Source organism: Puma concolor, chromosome B2 (assembly GCF_028749965.1).
Source record: "Puma concolor isolate L17-30 chromosome B2, mPumCon1.1.hap2, whole genome shotgun sequence".
NCBI lineage: Eukaryota > Metazoa > Chordata > Mammalia > Carnivora > Felidae > Puma > Puma concolor.
Genome location: NC_141671.1, coordinates 109356022 through 109375155, shown reverse-complemented (window position 1 = coordinate 109375155; position 19134 = coordinate 109356022). Strand labels below are relative to the sequence as shown.

General features: G+C 36.8%; 1 protein-coding gene across 1 annotated transcript in view; it reads left to right on the top strand.

The window, feature by feature from the left end:
* MAN1A1 (mannosidase alpha class 1A member 1) overlaps window positions 1-19134 on the top strand; it is a 173066-nt gene that overhangs the window by 83517 nt on the left and 70415 nt on the right. The window contains exon 6 of the mRNA XM_025925936.2: window positions 17670-17764. Coding sequence (XP_025781721.2) covers window positions 17670-17764 — 95 coding nt within the window. The remainder of the gene's footprint in view (window positions 1-17669; window positions 17765-19134) is intronic.

Here is a 19134-nt window from a genome sequence, read left to right as displayed (position 1 = left end):
TTTATTGTGGTGAATCAATTTAGTGTGACTATACTAAAACCACTGAAACGTACACTTATGTGGGTGAATTATATGATAAAAGTGTTAAAAGGAAAAACATTGTAGTTCTGAGTTTTAATTGGAAATATTAGTATTAATTTATGAGATATTTTATCTTAAAATATTAATATTCATTAATGTGGGTATATGTGTATTTGGATAACACATACACACACACACACATTTTTAGGCCTGAAGAAGTCTAAAAACAATGATGACTTCAGTGGTCGCGAGCATCTCTAGCACCCAGATTCAGTTTTGAATTCCTATTTCTTACTAATCAGGGCTTCCTGCAGAAATGGCTGAAATACAAAATGTACAAGACTAGTCTGAAACATCTCATTAAACCGGATAACAAAGACTACTGATGTAATGTAATGTAATGTCAGAAGAACTTAAGAGCCAACTTAAAAAGGCTTCCCCTGACTGACAAATATGAGAATTTTGTTTTAGTAAAACTAAGAAATGTAACATTAAAACCCATTAGGTATTTTTAAATAGATGAGTTCATAATGATATTAAAAAACAAAAAGAATTGATCACCTGCAAAGCAGTGATGAAGCAATTTAGACCTTGAAAATCGATAGAGAAAAAGAAAGCATTTATCTTGCCCTCTCTATATGAACTGTATCACTGGTAACCAAGTAGTAGATAAGCCAAGTGTCTCTTAATAAAATTATTTCTGTTAATAAATGAATGTAAAATGATCAAAGTAGAAAATCACCCATTTTTACAAACCCTGAGGAATTAATGAATCTAGGCCATGATCATCAACAGCTGCTAATTTCTCAAAAGGAGAGCAAACTACGTATGTGCCTCCTGATAAAAGAACACATCACCTTGATTCTTGCCAAAGGGATCAAGTCTCTGAATCCAGCTTCCAATCTGTCAAAAATACAGAGGAAAAAATGTGTTGAACTACACTACACATGCATGTGCATAATGTGGCTGCTGTTGTTCAAATAATTCAAATTTGCCCTGGTAAATTATAAGGAAAAGAAAGGGGAAAAGGGAGAATTGTGGTTTAAAACAGGCATAAAAGTGGTAGTATTTTGTTTTTTTGTTTTTTAATGTTTATTTTATTTTTGAGAGAGAGAGAGAGCATAAGTGGGGGAGGAGCATAGAGAGAGAGAGAGGGAGACACAGGATCTGAAGCAGGCTCCAGGCTCTGAGCTGTCAGCACAGAGCCAGACATGGGGCTTGAACCAATGAACCATGAGATCATGACCTGAGCCAGAGCCAGAGGTTTAACCGACTGAACCACCCAGGCGCCCCAAAAGTTGTAGTTTGTTTTTTAAGTCTAAGGGTGAACAGTTGGTTGATTAATAGAAGGGAATAAGTGCCAGGATATGGTTAGTTGGAGAGAAGTAAGGAGCTGTCTCAGCTGGGACACACAGGGGCCTCTGATGGGGCTGGCAAAAACTGGTTTCTTGACCTGGATGGTAATTACTAGGATATGTGCCTTATGATACTACACTAGGCAGTACATGTTGTATATGTGTGTGTTGGGGGAGGGGGTGTCTGTATCTCTGTGCATCTTTAGAATTTAAGTTTTAAAATAAATTAACAGCAAAAAAATTTCCCAGAAGGGGATTCAAGCTTGGGTGGAATCAATTTTGGATCTTGGGATCTATTTTGGATCTTGGGATCTTCTCTCTAAAGGAATGTTTAATGTATTTGAGTTAACTTGATACATACAAATTATAGATTATATATCAGATATAAAGCAAGCATAATTCAAATATACAGTATATATATAAATATTCTACATGTCTTAAAGTGCTGGCTGAAGAGGTATTTTGGTAAATGGCATTCATCTTTTTACTTTATAAAATAGATCATCCAAATAACTTGAAACAGTTTATTTACCACCTAGGTGTGGTAGTAAATTCTCAAGTTATAAACAGCTGTATACTTAATAGCATATATGGTGATTAACATTTATTATATGGAGAACAATAAGCAATCCTTTCATTAATTCAGTCTTGTCTTACAACACATGTTGAATTTTGTTCAGAGTTAACTCTGAAACTTGGTTTCAGTAGCATGGAGTAATGGTCAATCCTAGACTCGAGCATCAGACTTGGGCATTCAAATCACAGATCTACCTTTTCATAGCTGTGTGTGAACATAATGAGGGATGTTAACCTTTCCCACCCTCTGAAGCTTCTTTAAAGGCTTAAGCGACTTAGATGTAGACACGCAGAAAAGTCACGGAAGTATACCAAATGCTATATAAGCATCAGCTATTATTATTATTACTTGGCCAAAATCATTTATGCAGTTCAGTCTTTGGGAAGTTATATGGCTGAAAACCTACTTAAACATCCTAATTCCTGGCATCCCTGAACTTGGGCATTCCCACTAAATGATTGTGTTTTCACAGAGGTTGTCATCCTAGTGTGGACAGTAATAAAAGAAAGAAGGCAAGAAATGAAAGAAGGAAAGAAATGAAAGAAAGAAACTCATGGGGAGAAAAGGATTTGCCTCAAAATATTTGATTTGTGGTCCACGTTACTGAAATGCATGTGGTCTGTCATTATAATTAGTTGTGTGATTACTTTATTTAAATACATTTGCATTCCTTACTGTAAAGTCTTTATTATGAATTTTTTAAATGTAGAAATTTATTCAACCAGCACAAAACCAATATGTTGATCCCTGCCCCCCCTCCCCCACAGTTTTGGATTCTAATCAGTCATTGATAAATGAAGTTTAGCCGATAAGAGTTTGGAAAGGCCTCAGGAAACTTTTTTAAATGTTTATGTATTTAGATTTTCCAAATTTCCTGAGGGATCTAGACCTCAAGAAATATTTACATATATTCGCTAGTTTCCATTTCTTTCCTGCTGATTTCCTTGTTAAGAACTTTAATGAAAAGAAGCCCAAAATATCTCTTAAGAAAGTTGTACATAAATCTTCTTCCTACTATTAATATGAGACATGCCTAATTTTACAAATGTTTCTCAATTACATTATTCCTGGTCTATAATATTGGCATAGCTCTCACTGTTGAAAATAATTGTTGTTGTTATTGTTTTTAACTTTGTATTATCAGTCCTATGCTGAAACAGGGTTATTTTACCTGTCAATTACCACAATTAGATACAAGAGCTACTTTACATACAAATGTCCCTTCAAAACTGAATACTATTGTGTGCTGATTTGCTACAGAGTCTGTGTGAAAGGAGAAAAAACTAATAAATGCTGTGTTGCCAACCAGTAATTAGATTCTCAATGTGGTATAAAGTACTCACAGGAGGTTTGTTCTCAGCCTCATAAATTTGACCGTATCTTTCCATTCTAATGCTATTAAGTGACTTAGAGACATGACTAACAGTAAAATAAGCCCCTAAACCACAGTGGCAAGCACATAAGACTGAAATTATGCAGTGATGACTGCCATTCATTTAGGAATTGGCTGTCCCATTTGCTCGTATATATCAGGCGAACAGCAAATGGAGAGTTGGCTATTAAACGGTGAATTCAGGGTCATGTGGCTTAATACCTCTTGTGCAATTTGCTAAACTTAAAGATTATTAAAGATTTTTGCTTGGTTCACCGCAGAAACCATGTAATACTCATGGTGTTATATAAATATTTGGATGAAAGTATTGTTTCCAATCAATTTATTTCTCATTCTTATCCAATTATCTGAGTCCACTCACATTCAGTGCTTCTCAAACTAGTGTATATCCAAAACCCAGCAAAGGCTTATTAACCGATTTATGGGCCCCCCTCAGAGTTTCTGATTCTGTAGATGTGGATGGGAGTCTGATAATTCCCACCTCTTACAAGTCCCCATGTGACGCTGATGCCACTAGCCTGAAACCCGTCCACACTTTGAGAACCACTGACTTAATGCCATAAACTCTCCTCTTGCAACCAATAGGATTCCTTTAAAAAAAAAAAAAATGAACTAAAAAAATAGACATCTAGACTTGGCTGTCACCATTGTTTAGGAAACCCTGTCCTAATTTACTACATCAGAAAAATTGAGGGAAACATTTCCTCTATTGGGAACCATGATGATTCCTTTCCTAAAACCTAATAAACATTGTATCAAATGGAGCATACATTATTTGGGGTTTCATTTATATGAAGGGAAGCTCTAGTAAATAAAGTAAATAGAAGAGCCATCTCATTATCCCAGAAGAATATGTGGCACAAATTTTTGTCATTGTTCTAATATTTAATGGAGATATTAATAATTAAGTGTTTTAAAATCTTATTTCCTTCAAAGTCCAAGATCCATGCTGGAATTTGCCAGAATTTTTTAGTTTATTTTTCTATCACAACCCCTAAAAAAAAAGATAGTTGCTATTTCCCATGGTTCTCAGTCAGTTATCTTCAACAATACTGCCCTGTAGTGACTAAAATTAGGGCCAAAGTTACAGTACTCCACTCTTACTCTATTTTTTAAAAGGTGAGATTTTCAGCATTCATATCAAGTTTTTATCCTGTGCATTGCTCCTTTTTTATGTTAGAAGAACTTGACTCTGTTTCTATGTCATCTTGACCTATGGGTCTGCTGCCTGGGCTTAGACTGGCCTTAGGACTACCAGGCGTCTTCTATCACCTCTCTTTTACTCCTCTTTTATCCTTGAATGCCATGTTTTCTCCACCATGCATTATCTCAGAACTTTGAGTCATACTTCCCCCCTTCCCAGCTTCATTGAGACATAACTGACTTACAGCATTGTGTAAGTAAAATTTACAACATGATTTGGTGCCCTTATATATTGTGATATGATTACCACAGTAGCATTAGTTAATACCTCCATCACCTCACATAATTGTGGAGAGAATTTGAGGTCTATTCTTTTAGCAGCTTTTAAGTATATAATACACCATTGTCAACTGCAGTCACCATGTAGTATATTAGATAGCCAGAACTTCTTCATCTTATAACTGGAAGTATGTATGTCCCCTTTGACCAGCATCTCCCCATTTTCCCAACCCCTTTTCCCCCTTAGCCCCTGGGCAACCACCATTCTGCTCTCTGTTTCTATGAGTTCGGCCTTTATAGATTCTACATATAATGATAGCATATAGTATTTGTCTTTCTTTGTGACTTTTACTTTTTTAAACACACAGTGCTACTATCCCAGTCTTTCTATTAGAGTTAGCCCTTCTGAACAGATCTAATCAGTTTTTTAGCTACTTAGGGTGATTCCCATCGGAATAACCTTCAAGACGTTGACCAGTCACTGAATAAAAGACTTATGTATAGTGTACATAGATCATGCTGGGGGAAGTCTGCTTTGTGTAAAGCTGAGTTTAAGATCTTTAAAAACATCTAAATGATAACTTTCTCTATAGTTTTATACAGTTGTCTTTCTATATATCTCTGATACTTTTGCTGATTTTAGATGGTCTGTCTGATGGCAAGGATTTGTCTAATACTTTGTGCAGTACTCACAAAAATATAATTTTCTTCTTCACTTTCTTTTTGGAGAAGAAATGGAAGTTATTACTTGATCCTTTCCTGTGCATCATCAAATACTACTTACTCTGTGGACATTTTTCTAGAGTTACACTTCAAAAACAAGTGTTACTATGAGTCATTGACCACAGCTGTCTTATTTACTTATGTATTCCAAGTGCCTTTTGCAACTTGGCATGTAGTACATAGGCACTCAATAAATATTTGTTAAATAAATGAATTGACATTTTTAAAGGTCAGAATTATAGAAGAGGTCTCTTTCTGAAAGTTTGTAATTTAGAAAGTTTCAGCTATGTTGAAGTGTGTGTGTGCATGTGTGTGTGTATGTAATAGCTTTACAAAGCATTCAGATAGTGCAAGAGTAGCCACAATGTACAAGGTAAATCATATTTTCTGTTAGTTATTATATATTTATATTTTAGAGGAAATGCCTCCCATATTCATTTTTTTTCCAAGTGATAACTCTAAATTTATTTTTTTTAACTTTATTTATTTTGAGAAAAAGAGCATCATCAGGGGTGGGGCAGAGGGAAAGGGAGAGAGAGAGAATCTCAAGCAGGCTCCACACTGTCAGAATAGAGCCCAACAGAAGACTCGAACTCACGAATCATGAGATCATGACCTGAGCCGAAACCAAACTTAGAAACTTTACCAACTGAGCCACCCAAGTACCCCCAGAATATTTCAGTTTGGTATTTTTGAAGCTCTACTAATAGAAAAGTATTGAACTATATAACATTTTGATATTCTGATGACAATTATTAATACAAGGCATTGAATTATTTAGTGCAAGAATAGAACACTGGTCTATTAAAAACATGTAGTGTTTTCATGAATAGGATATGTGAAAAATTTTTTAAACCTCTTACTGTAAATAAAAAATATTTAAGGTGCTCTCAGGAAAGTTAACATAATACGGGGTGGCAGGCTACAGACACACCCATTCATTTACATTTTGTCTATGACTGCTCTGATTCTACATCTCCAGTTGGTGAGTGGATGGATAAAGAAATGCCCTATGACCAAAAATTCTGCTTCCAACCATTTACCCTGAGGAAATAGTCATATATATAAATAAGTGTGTACAGCAACGTTCATCCCACTGCTGTTTGTAATATCAAGACAGTGGAAACCTCAGTGTCAAGTAATAGGAATCTGGCGAAGTTCTGGCACATCTGGCATACATTGGTATATTATATAACTTTTTTAAGAGAGATACTACAGAAATGTATGCATTAATGTAAAACAGGTCAGCAAACTACAGCACTCTGGCCAGATTCATCCTGTTTTTTACTACCAGAGCTAAGAATGGCTTTTACATTTTAAAGGATTATAAAAGAAAAAACAAAACAACAACAACAAAAAAAAACCCATGAGAGATAGAGAGTATGTAACTGGCACTTACTATCTGACCCTTTACAGAAAATGTTTGCTGACCTCTGGTATGCAGTGTTGTTTTTGATGTAGATTGAGTTGCTGGGGATGGATTTAAAACATTACATATGGAAGACTGCCATTTTTCAAGAAAAAAAAATGCAATCAATACCATTTAGAAGAATAGGCACTTAAGATGTTAACAGTAGTTTGTATCTAGATGGATAGGATGAACGGGACCCTATTTTTTTGTCTGTATAATTTTGTGATTTTTCAATAATGAGAATATATTCATTGTAAGATAGGAAAAATTAAAAATTTACTTTTGGTGTTAGGTAAAAAGAATGGGGGATGAGAAGGAACTTGTGAGTTCTCAGGTGCAAAGGTATAGTTGTCCATTTTGTAGATGAGGCAGCTGAGGCTAAGGGAGGTTAATCAACTTGCTGAGGGAGGCATAAAGATAAAAGAAAAATAGCACTGCGCCAATTTTTTTTGTCCAGCAACATCACCATTTGATAAAATGTTCATCCATCAGTTGACTTGGTTAATTATGAACTCTGTGCCCAGGGGCAATTTAGAGGTGTCCTTTATCTGATAAAAGAGGGTTATGCAGAAATCAAAACCACCAAATTAATGGGATTAGATGTAGAATCAGATGGGTTTACATTTGCTTAGACTGAAAAAGGAGTCGCTTACATTTTGCATTTTTTTAGAAAAAGCAAACAGAACCTGTGTAGATGTAGGTATTTAGTTGACTTTGCAAATTTGCAAGCTACTATTGCTAAATACCATACTAATTCACTGCTGTTTCATCCATGTAGAGTTAATAGTTCATATTCAGTCACCTGACACAAAATTAGGGCACATTTCCTGAAGCTCATGCCCTTCAACAGAAGACAAACATGCAAGAGACATTTGACATCCTCAGGCTCTGGTACAGATGACTGTTTACAAAATTAGTCAGCAATTTAGAAGGAGAGCAAATATACTACAACAGTGAGAAATCTTCACTATAATGAACTGATAGCTAATAACCAAAAGAAACATTACAACTACAGAAAACAGACATAAAAGCTCAGCAGTTTTTGGACCATTTGGTGTATGGACAAAAAGCCTAATCTCCTCCAATTATTCCTGAGGGAACCGTGATCTTACAGCAAAGAACAATGAGGATGGTAACTATTATGGCTCGTTACAAAGCACATGGACATTTAATAACATTTAATCATCTTGTGGGGAAAATGATTCCCTGTTCACATATTTAAAAACTGAGGCACAGAGGGGGTTAAGTGAGTGCTCAAGATCTTACAGCTCCATTAGCAGATGGCAAGGAGCTAGATCTCTTAGTCCCAAGCCAGTGTCTGCATGTGATACAGATGCTGAGTCAGCAAGACGGGATAGCTGTACATTTCACTAGATCGAAAGAACAGATAAACATGTTTCTAAAACCAATACAAATAACAAGGTTAAACTACAGATATTTTGATGTGCTTTAGAGATGAGGTTCGGCATCTGGAAAAATCCCTAGCATAGAATGTCTTAAAACTCAAAAATGCCAAGGAATCATAATATACTTGGATAGATGATGCTGTCATTTTATTCTTATCTTTCTATTGGACAAAGGTTTCCAAGCCTGGATTCTGTGTATTTCAAATGATTTGTGATATTTACCTGTAAATGTAATAATAAACAGGACAGTCCCTGTTTTAACACTGTGATAGCACATATTAACAAGCTTTATGTGGTGGATTCCACAAATTCTATTAGAAATCATAGATAGGGTACAGATTTTCATAATTTCCTGTCTCTTTAGCAGGGACTATGTTTTCTTTAAAAAGGTGTTTTCTTTTTGATGTGAAATGTGTGTTCAGGCACTATCTGGCATACTTAAGTAATATTAAGTATCGTTAGCAATATACTGCATATTTTTCAAACCTCATGTTGGTGAATTGCCCATGTTTTAAGACCAAAATTGAGACAGAATGAGCAGCTCAACAGCCCATCTCTGAGCACTGTATAATGGCTTGGACTATTATGCTGTTATTTATTGTTCTTTTGGCCAGTGTTTTTTAGAACATCTAAGGTAACACAGTGTATGGTACACCTAAGGATAATTCTCAGTGCAAGAGCTACATAACCATTGGTTCTGTTAACTTTTTTGTGCATTTTGGATATATGTTAGAACTTCCATATTAAATGTATGTTAGAAGAGGGACACATAGCTTTCTGTCATCATACTATTTACCTTCTCTAAACCCCGCACTGCCCGATTTATCTCTACAATAAACACATACTTTCCCCTTGAGAAAGTTTTTTAAAGGACCCTAATTATTTCTCAGGATCTTTTCTCTGTCACAAAACCATTGTAATATTTCTTGGCATTGTCATTTATGTACCTTTGCCCCTTACAACTAAGAAAAGTTGCATAACCAATGAGAACTCCTGCCTTTCTCCTGCCCCATTCCTCAGAGTCCTGATTCAGAAATTCCTACATTTGTTGTGAATGGGAGGCACTAAGGTGGTAAGTGTTGGGACTTGCTTGACCCATGATATGCTCTTTTAACCAACCCTTTAACTTCTCTCCCTGATATTTAAGGTTAATGAACTTGTCTTATTTCATTTGGGCCCTATAAATCTACCTCTCTACTCTGCTCTCTGTCTGGCTCCTTCCTCTCCCCTTCTGTTTGATCTCCTGTCCTCCACCACATTAATGCAGAGTGTGCACAAACAGGTACATACCTACCCCCAAATAAACACCCACCTACACCCACATAAGTGCCACCTCTCCAATCTTACCTCACCCCCAGGACCTAACTCAATCTCTTTCTTTGTTTTATTCCCATAGTTACAGCCTATATTGCACAATTTAGTCTCTATTTATGTGCTACTATTGTTTTATGGTGTATATTTTATGTTTATATAGTTCTATATGCCTGACTTGCCTTCCTGGTTGTAAGCTCCTTGAGATCAGGGATCTTTGTTTTCTCCCGGATCTCTCTTATAGTCCTTATCACATTGAGAAACATGCAGTAAGTGCTTCCTAAGTCTTAAAACCAGATCGTATAGAGCAGAAAAGTACTCAGAAAGTGTCTTGTCTAGTGCCTTTCATGAAGGCACTAGATGAAAATGAAGGCCATCTTCATTGTGACAGAACTGAAAAGTAGCAGACCCTGAACTAGAACCCAGGTCTCCTGACCGCCTGTTCAGTGTACCTATTACTAGGCCACCTTGACTCTGGCTTATTTATGCTCAGGGAAATCGTAGGACCAGTTCCAGGAGGAGATGGCCATGGTTTCTGCCCACATGGATACTGGTGATGTTGACCCTAAACAGCCTGAAATTCTATCTAGTATTTCTCCCCATTTTTCATCCTGCTCGCTTAATTTTATAAGATCTTCCCTGTTCAGGAGCTAGGGAACGAAATTAGAGCCCCCAGGAAAAAACTAAGAAGCTAGGGAATAGAATTGGAACCCTCAAGGAAGAATCAGTACCAAGATGCAATTTTATTAATTCATTTATCAACATTTATTCGTTTTGACTAGGAGATACTATAAAAGCAAACTTTAAAAAAAACTTTTCACTGTTAATTTTTTCATGAGAAATATTTTTAAAAAGCTAGCTAAGTCAAAAATGCCTATTCTCTAGGGTATTCTATATCCAGATTTTAAAATTATACCTATCAGAAGTTTTTTCCTTTCACTTAAACTTTGTGGTTTTCATACATTGGAAAAAAATAGTCTAAGGCACAGTTACATTGACTCTTCTTGGTTGTGACTCATGGTTACTGGCAGATTAACATGCATATTCTTTTTATTCCGAATAATCAAGTTCAGGGGGATCTTAGTGCTTTACTTTTGCAGGGAAAGGAAGGACACTTGCTTCATCTAATTGCCTAAAGACTAAAAATCAAATTATACCGTATCATAGAGAAGAAAAACAAAACAATTGACAAAAGAATTCATCTAATCAAATTTATAAATTCATAAAAAATGAAGTTCATAATGCAACTTGACAAATACAACAAATAGTTCTTATTTAGAAGAATGTCAGTTTTGGGATTTAATGAATTACAGAGAGAATGCAAAATTTGAAAAAGGCAGTGTAAGATGTGTGCACACATATATACATAGAACTCACAGGGGAGTTTCTGTGAGTCAGAAGAATTACTTGTATCTGGGGTAGAATGAAGCTGGCATTCACTTGACCACAGCTACTATTGAACCGTCCCACATCAGAGCATTTAATTGGGGAACAGGGCCTCTCTGAGCATCAGTTTCATCTGTACACTAAGATTATAGAACTAGATGACCTCTGACATCCCTTCCAGCTCTAAATTTCTTCTGGATTAACTATTTTTATATATCTTTATTTAAATACTTAAACCTTTAGCAATTCTACTCTAAATTATAAAGCCACAGTAGCTCAATAACTACTTATTGGTTGAATGATTAAATTTGGCCGTGTCATGTGTGTTAATCAACTCAGCTAACGATATATAGGTTATTTTAGTTGTTTTCAGCCAAAGATATTTATCATATCTATGGCATCTTGTGCTGAAAGCTTTATGTAGCAAAAATGAGTAATAGGTAAACACTGCTTATACTAATGGGGAATTAGTGTTTGATCTTTTAACAGTGAAGTTTTCAGCTCAGCGTAAGCATTTGAAGAAAGGCTTTGATATTGATTGCGCACTTCAAACTGAAGCATGTCTGAACTGAAACTGGTTCTTTCCAGTGCCAGAGCCTTCTGTTCTTATTCATTTCCTCTTTCCTTACTCTTTGCTCTGGCGTGTAAATATTCCTGTACAGTTCTTCGGGGATCTGCAAACTAGAAAGGCAAAAAAAGCCATACATCTTGTTTACAGCCTTGTCTAATCCTATCTGTAAGGGAAAAGTAAAAAGATAAATGTTTTTATTTGATACATTCTACAATCTGAAGTTTTTAAAACACTGATCAAAAACAGCAGTAAGACTATGATGATGTTCCTTAAAAGTAATGAAAAGATACAGGTTTGGTGCAGTTATTTTGAAATTCTTAACTTGAGACCATAAAAGTTTTTATTTAAACCTATTTGTTAGATACATGCTTGAAAGATTATTTTAGAAGCTATTTCATCATATTTTACTACCCTTCTTTCAGCAGATTATATTAGTTTTAATTTTTTGCTATGGATATCACCAGAATCTCTAGGATGCAGGATCTTTTTGAAGTTTCCTTGTGGATCGTAAGTGTCTGCCCATCTCAAATTGATTGGTACATGTTGTACAAAAGCTATTTGATTTTAATGGTCATTTAAAAAAAAAAAGAAAATATCTTCTATTATCAGCATGGATTCCATTTTATTAACTGTCATTTTTCTTTTTGCTATCTTTATAAAATCCTCCCTACCAAACATAAGTACCAGTAAATCCTGGAAACCAAGGTTGACTGAGAATTTGATGGCAAATTAACACTTCCTATCTTTATAAAAATGATAATAGGTTTGCTTTTTTGCGAGTCCCATTTTAGTACTAGCTTTATGACTTTAGAGTACTTGCTTTTCTATAAGCCCATTTAACTGGGGAAACCAACAACCAGAAAAGTTAAGTGATGCACCCAGGCGCCTCTTGAAGTCATGGTAGAGCCAGTCCTAAGATGCAAGTGCTGGCTGGTCCAGTGCGACCTTCATCCTGCTTGCCCCATTTGAAAGAGCACAGAAGCACCATTTAAGTGTGCTTTTTGTGATCATTTGCCTTTCAGCACATTGTCCACCATGTGCTAGTTAAAACTTAACTGTTCTTTAGAATGATTTGTGACATTTTTCCTTCATTCTTATAACAGCATTAACTTAACAAACTAGTTTCAAATTTTATTACATAGTCACTATTTTAAGGAGAAAGACATTATCTTTGAGAATCTGGATTCCTCCTCCAAGTAACTTGTCTTAATATCTCAGGAGGAGATAACAAATCAAACATTAAGAATTAGAATTGACTCAGGCTCATATATGATTTCATTTAAAGCATGAATATGTTAATTAATGTTTTTACCCAAAACTATTTTGTAATTGTGCCCAAGGGTTGAGACTCCACAATATTTGACATAATTCATTATTTTCCAGCAACAGAAACTAGTAGAATAGGATAGAGCACTTCACAGACACTAGAATATCAATTGGTTTCTGATTACAGAGCCCAAGGTATATTTATTAATATTGGATTAATTCATTAAATGAACATTTACTGAGTACCAGCTACATTATAGGATACTAGGTGTATGTATACCTCAACAAAGAAAACAGTCCATGCCCTTGTGAAGCTTATGCCTGCTGGGATTGTCAAACAATAAACAATACATTAATTAGGGACGTGATAAATGGTGGGACAGAAATAAACAAGATGATATGATGAACAGTAAATGGAATGGCTAACTTTACATGGTGTTGTTAAGAAAGACCTCCAAAAGGGTCATGAAAGTGGATTCCTAAAGCTAAGCATGAACTAGGCATGCAGAGAGCTAGGGAGCCAGCAAAGGTGGACTAGGGAATCTCAAGACACAGGGTTGTGATTTTCTCTCTGTTAACTGAGAATACAAATATTCTCCCACCCACTACTCATAGGAATACTGTGGTGATATCAATAAATTTAAACACAAAATGACCTGGGGCACCTGGGTGGCTCAGTTGATTAAGCATTGGACTTCGGCTCAGGTCATGATCTCAGGGTTCGTGGGTGTGAGCTCCATGTTGGGCTCTGTGCTGGCAGCTCAGAGCCTGGAGCCTGGTTTGGATTCATCTCCCTCTCTGTTTCTCTGCCCCTCTCCTACTCATGCTCTCCCTCTCTCTCTCTCAAAAATAAACATTTAAAAATCTTAAATAAACACAAAATGACTTAATCTGAGTTGGATATGTATAATAGGCAGTGAGGAGAAATGGAGGTGTTTTTCTCTACTTGTAGAAAGAAAAGAAAGTTACTTGGGGGTACAAGAGAGTCACACAAGAAAGCATTAGAGATCTATATTTTGATTTCTGTAATCAAATGCTACATTATGTGATGCCAGTTGTCAGTGTAGGAGTTCACATAAGGCAAAGATCTTGGCCTGGAGTTGAGATTTAGACTGGGCCTTGAGGAATGGGTGAATTTGGATTGGTCACCAGGAGGCAGAAAAGAGTGTTTCAAGGTGAGAGACTCTACAAATAAGTATACAAAGGTTGCACCACCCCCCCCAAAAAAAGGAATTATGCAAAAATATAGAGATGTTAACTAAGCTTATTGTAGTAATCATTTCACAGTGTATGCATGAATCAGATCATCATGGTATATACAATTTTACATGCCAATTGTATCTCAGTAAAGTTGGGAGGAAAATCACTTAAGAAAGAAAAAAAGATACTAAAGTGGATGGACCTTGAATGAGTGACCAAGACCGTGAAAACTCAAGCTGGAGCCAGAGTGGTCTTAGAGAGAAGGAAGACAATAAATTGGTCTCATTCATAGAGGTCATTGAAAAGTCAGCAGATCAGTTTTAACCTGATGTTTTAGACAAGAGGGAATCATTATTGTTTCTTGAAGAAGAAAGTCGTATAGTAAAAAGATTCGGTAATACAGATACAGACTAATGGAAACAGGAAGGGAAATCCTGGAGAATGGGAGACTTCCTTTTTTTTTTTTTTTAATGTTTGTTTATTTTTGAGAGAGAGAGAAAGAGAGAGCGCGCTCACTGAGGGGCATAGCGAGAGGGAGACACAGAATCTGAAGCAGGCTCTAGGCTCTGAACTGTTAGCACAGAGCCTGATGCAGGACTCAAACTTACAAACCACAATCATGACCTGAGCCAAATTTAGATGCCTAACTGACTGAGTCACCCAGGCGCCCCAAGAGGGCCTTCTTTTTTTTTTATCATGCCATTTCATTGTACCTGGTGATGAAAATGAGGACTATGCTCATATCACAGAAAGGGAATGAATTGGAAATGAGACATTTCGGGGAAATGAACATTGACATTTGATGACTAAAGAGTGATAAATCAATAGTCAAAATGCTTCCTCTCTTGGGACCCACGGACTGGTTGAACAGTGTCAGTGATGGAACTGGGGAAGTTTGCCTGGAATATTAAGTGATTATTTCATCTTGGACATGTTGTTTCAGAAGACAACAAGATACCTAAATTGTGATGTGAGTACACAAGTAGAAGTATAGCACTAGAGCTGACATGGAAGGTTGAATTAGAAAATGCAAACAGGTGATGAGAACTGAGGGCTTAGCTCTTGAGAATGAATGCTGATGATAAGAGTATGTGTAATGGGGTCATAGCACACACACACACACAACCTGAGGAGAAGGTACCAAAACAGCAGTGGGATAAAAGCCAAGACAAGAAAGAATTTTAAGCATTTCCTTCTAGGGAAAGTTCTTAGGGAAATACCATTATCACTATCACCATAATGATACAGCTAACCTTTTAATGTGATTGCTGCATGTCCTAAGATCCTTCAATATAGAAACAGTCATTTCTTTCCACAATCTTTAAAATAGTAAATGCAACTGTGGGCTTTTTTTTTTTTGGGGGGGGGGGGTGAGGCAGAAGAAGAGGGAGACAAAGAATCCTAAGGAGGCTCCATGCTCAGCGTGTAACCCAAAGCAGGGCTTGATGCAGGGCTTGATCTCAAGACTGTGAGATCATGACCAGAGATGAAATCAAGAGTTGGATGCTTAACTGACTGAATCACCCAGGCACACCAGTAAATACTATTGTTATCCCCACTTTATAGATGTGGAAGCTTAGCATAGAGGGATTAAGCAACTTGTCCAAGAATACCCAATTTGAAGAAGTTGAAACTAATATTCAAGTATAGGCATTGTGTTTTCAAAGCCTGCATCCTTAACCTCCCACGCCATATGGTTATAATATCCACGATGGTATTTTAATTGCATCGTTTGACTTCCATCTTATGTAAGTTTCTTGAAAAAGGAGTTAATTAACTAACAGTTTAAAAAGTGAAACTAGGAAGTCAACAGATGGCTGGGCGGTGATTGGATAATCCCTTTCAGCAGAAAAGAATGTAGAATTCTATAGAGTAAGGCAGAGAAAGAGAAGAATATATCTTTGGGTCTGTTGTTTTTTTTTTTTTTTTTCCTCCTCTCCTTCGATATACTGTTAGTGATTGAAATGGGAAATTGTCCACTTTAAAGAGAGTTATAATAATTTGTGGGGGGAAAAAACCCTCTGTTTTCTAGTGCTTTCTATGTATTACAAATGTCTGTGTCCTCATTTCTATACCAGGAATGTTAGTTTATCTAAACTGATTGTCAACCAAAACTTTATAGTAAAACTCATTACTTCCTTAATTTTCATTACTAAATGAGAGTCTGCAAAAGAGTAGGGTTTTCAAAATAACATCAACATTGGTATTACTGGAGTATATTCATTCTGGGAGCCCAAGTGTATGCCAGGATTTCTCTGTGGGGGGGCTCAGGACTTACAGCAGGAATTATGGACTGGAACCGTTCCCTCTGGAGATGCTACACAAGACCTCTTTGACAGGGGGTTTAAAGAATGCTTTTCCACTGTCTGGGAGAGGACTTTGTTTCCATTTTTTCCATGCTTTTCAGGGTTTCCCCAGCCTTTCTCACATCTCCGTTGTTTGAGCAAGAGGCAAAGGGAAATAGTTAAGTTCCCATCCCACCATGTTCAGTCCTATACAGTATAGGAAGGAGAAGGGGCGAGGCACCTGCTTGCTGCTTCAACTGTCACAGGGAAAGCTGTAGCATGCCTTCCTTCAGTGAGACTGAATGGATGTCATCTCATTACCCTTCCTAAGGCACAATGTGCTCAAGTGAACTGGCTGCTTAAAAACTTTTGATATTTTCCCATTTTAACAGAATAGAATTCTTAGACTTACGTTTATGACACTCCACAGTTTGGGCCCATGTTGCATACGTCTGGCCTTGTTTACCAGTATTCCCTCTTTTTTGGTTAGGCAAGCTGACCTATTCCATTTCTGCTACAGGTCCCCACTTGCCTGTGTCTGTGTTTATTACACTGACGGCCCCCAGGGATACCGCTTCCACTTCCTGCCTTAATTTCTAGTATTCCTAGTCCCATTACATGCTGAGTACAGCCCTCATCTAAATGCTGTCTTCACCATAGAGCATTACAGAGTGCATCTGAACTCCCAGATGATTTTATCTCCAGTTGTCGTTCTATCTATGTTCTAGATATTTATGTGCATATATCATCTTCCTTATAAATTCTGGGCATAACTTGTACCTAATTTAACTTTGTGTCTTCCATTTCACCTACACTTAACATCAGAGGAAGTTAAAACTGCAAAGAACTGAGAGGACATATAGGTTACTTGTAATAATATGTTTTTAAAACTTCTCTTTTCTCTGTGCTCTACTGAATCAGTAAAGATGGGACAGGACCAGATCTCCCGATTTTCAGTCCAGGACTTACCCTCCAGCAGCCCTGGTTCTGCCTCTGGTTTGCATGTTGGAATCATCTGATGTCACCTGTGGTGCTTAAAAAAAATTGTGTTCCGGGAGCCTCAAACCATAGAATTTAGAATCTTGAGAGTGCGATCCAGACGTCCATATTATTCAGATCTCTCAACATGATGCTAATGTGCAACCAAGATTAGTAATAGATTCCCCACAGCACGGTGGCCCCTGGACCATTCTTGCTTTACTAGGTAATTCGATTAATTTGAGAAACTTATTTTTTCATATAAAGAAAATTTTAAAGTAGAAAGTACTAAATGTGAGATGATAATATAACACTTTTTTGTTTTGCTTACAATAGTAGCTTACGTAACTGTTTAACTTTTCAGATATTTCGAAAGAAAGCAGTGGAACTTGGGGTAAAATTGCTACCTGCGTTTCATACTCCCTCTGGAATACCTTGGGCATTGCTGAATATAAAAAGGTAAAATTCTTCATTTTCACAACATATTTTAAGTTGGAATATTCAATTGTGGTTTAACTGGATGGATAATTTCTTGTATGATGTCAGTGACTGATACCACTGGGAGTCTTGGCATCTGTCCTAGTGTTGGAAGCTAGCAGTTTTCCAGGCCTTAGATGGGTCCCTATCATGGGATGGTATGACCCCAACAGAATCATCCAAGCCAAACGTGATTTGAGGTTTTCACTATTCATGGTGATGTTGAATATTGTCTCCCTGTAGATACCAAGAACATCCCATTATCTTTAAAATCATTGTCAAAACATTTCACTTCCAAAGAATCCAAGTCCTAAGAGCACTTACTTCAATTAGGCTACTGGCAGAGATACTGCAGAGCCAGAACCTTGGACCAATCAGATCTCCCATGTAAGGAACTAGTGTGACAGGTGGGGAGCACTTGGGGCTGGCCTGCCCACAGTTGTAAGGAGGGAATGGAACTGCTCCACTGACCCAGATCAGCCCAACCTTCTCATCCCATTTGGGTAAAGAATCTTGTTATGCCAAGTCCATGGGAATTTGGCTCCAAGAAAACCTGGGCTAAACAGACTTTCTGGTGTTTTCCCAGGGAGTAGTTTGAATTTTTATGATAGTTGAATAGTTTGCCAATAAACAGTCTTATCTTAAGCTGCCTTCTTAACCCCTTCTCCCCCATAGGTAATTAGTTACATACGTACCTCCTTGTGGTGGTGGTGGTGGTGATGATGATGATAGCTATTTTATTATCATAAAATGTCAAGCTTTGTTCTAGGGTCTTTGCGTGTATCACCACATTCAATCCCACAGTGACCCAAAAAGGTCAATACCATTGTTATCTCCATTTTACTAGTGGGACTTGCACCGCAGAGAAATTAAGTAATTTGCCTAACATCATATTGTATATAAATGGTAGAGATAGAATATGTACTTAGACATTTATACACACGTCAATACATTAAAAAGTTTTCTTGTTTTTAGAAATGCCAAGAGGATGTGCAGGGTGATTTGGCAGGATTAATGCACATTTATTCTAAATTACTTATTTTAGTGACTTTCTTTCCTGAAATTAATCTTAAATAGTCAGTGAAATTAATTATTTGGTTAATAAATCAGTTAAATATGACGCTTTGTTTTCATTTGTATGTTATATATCGATACCTGACATCACACTGTACCTGTTTATAAGTGTGTGTGTGTGTGTGTGTGTGTGTGTGTGTGTGTGTGTGTGTGTGTGTGTGTGTGTTTGAGGCGGGGATGTTAAGTCAGTAAGGCAGGGAGAGGGAGAGTCCACCAAAGTAGGCCATGTTAACTTGAGTTCTCTATTGTATGATGTGATATCTCAGGATCCGCTTTTC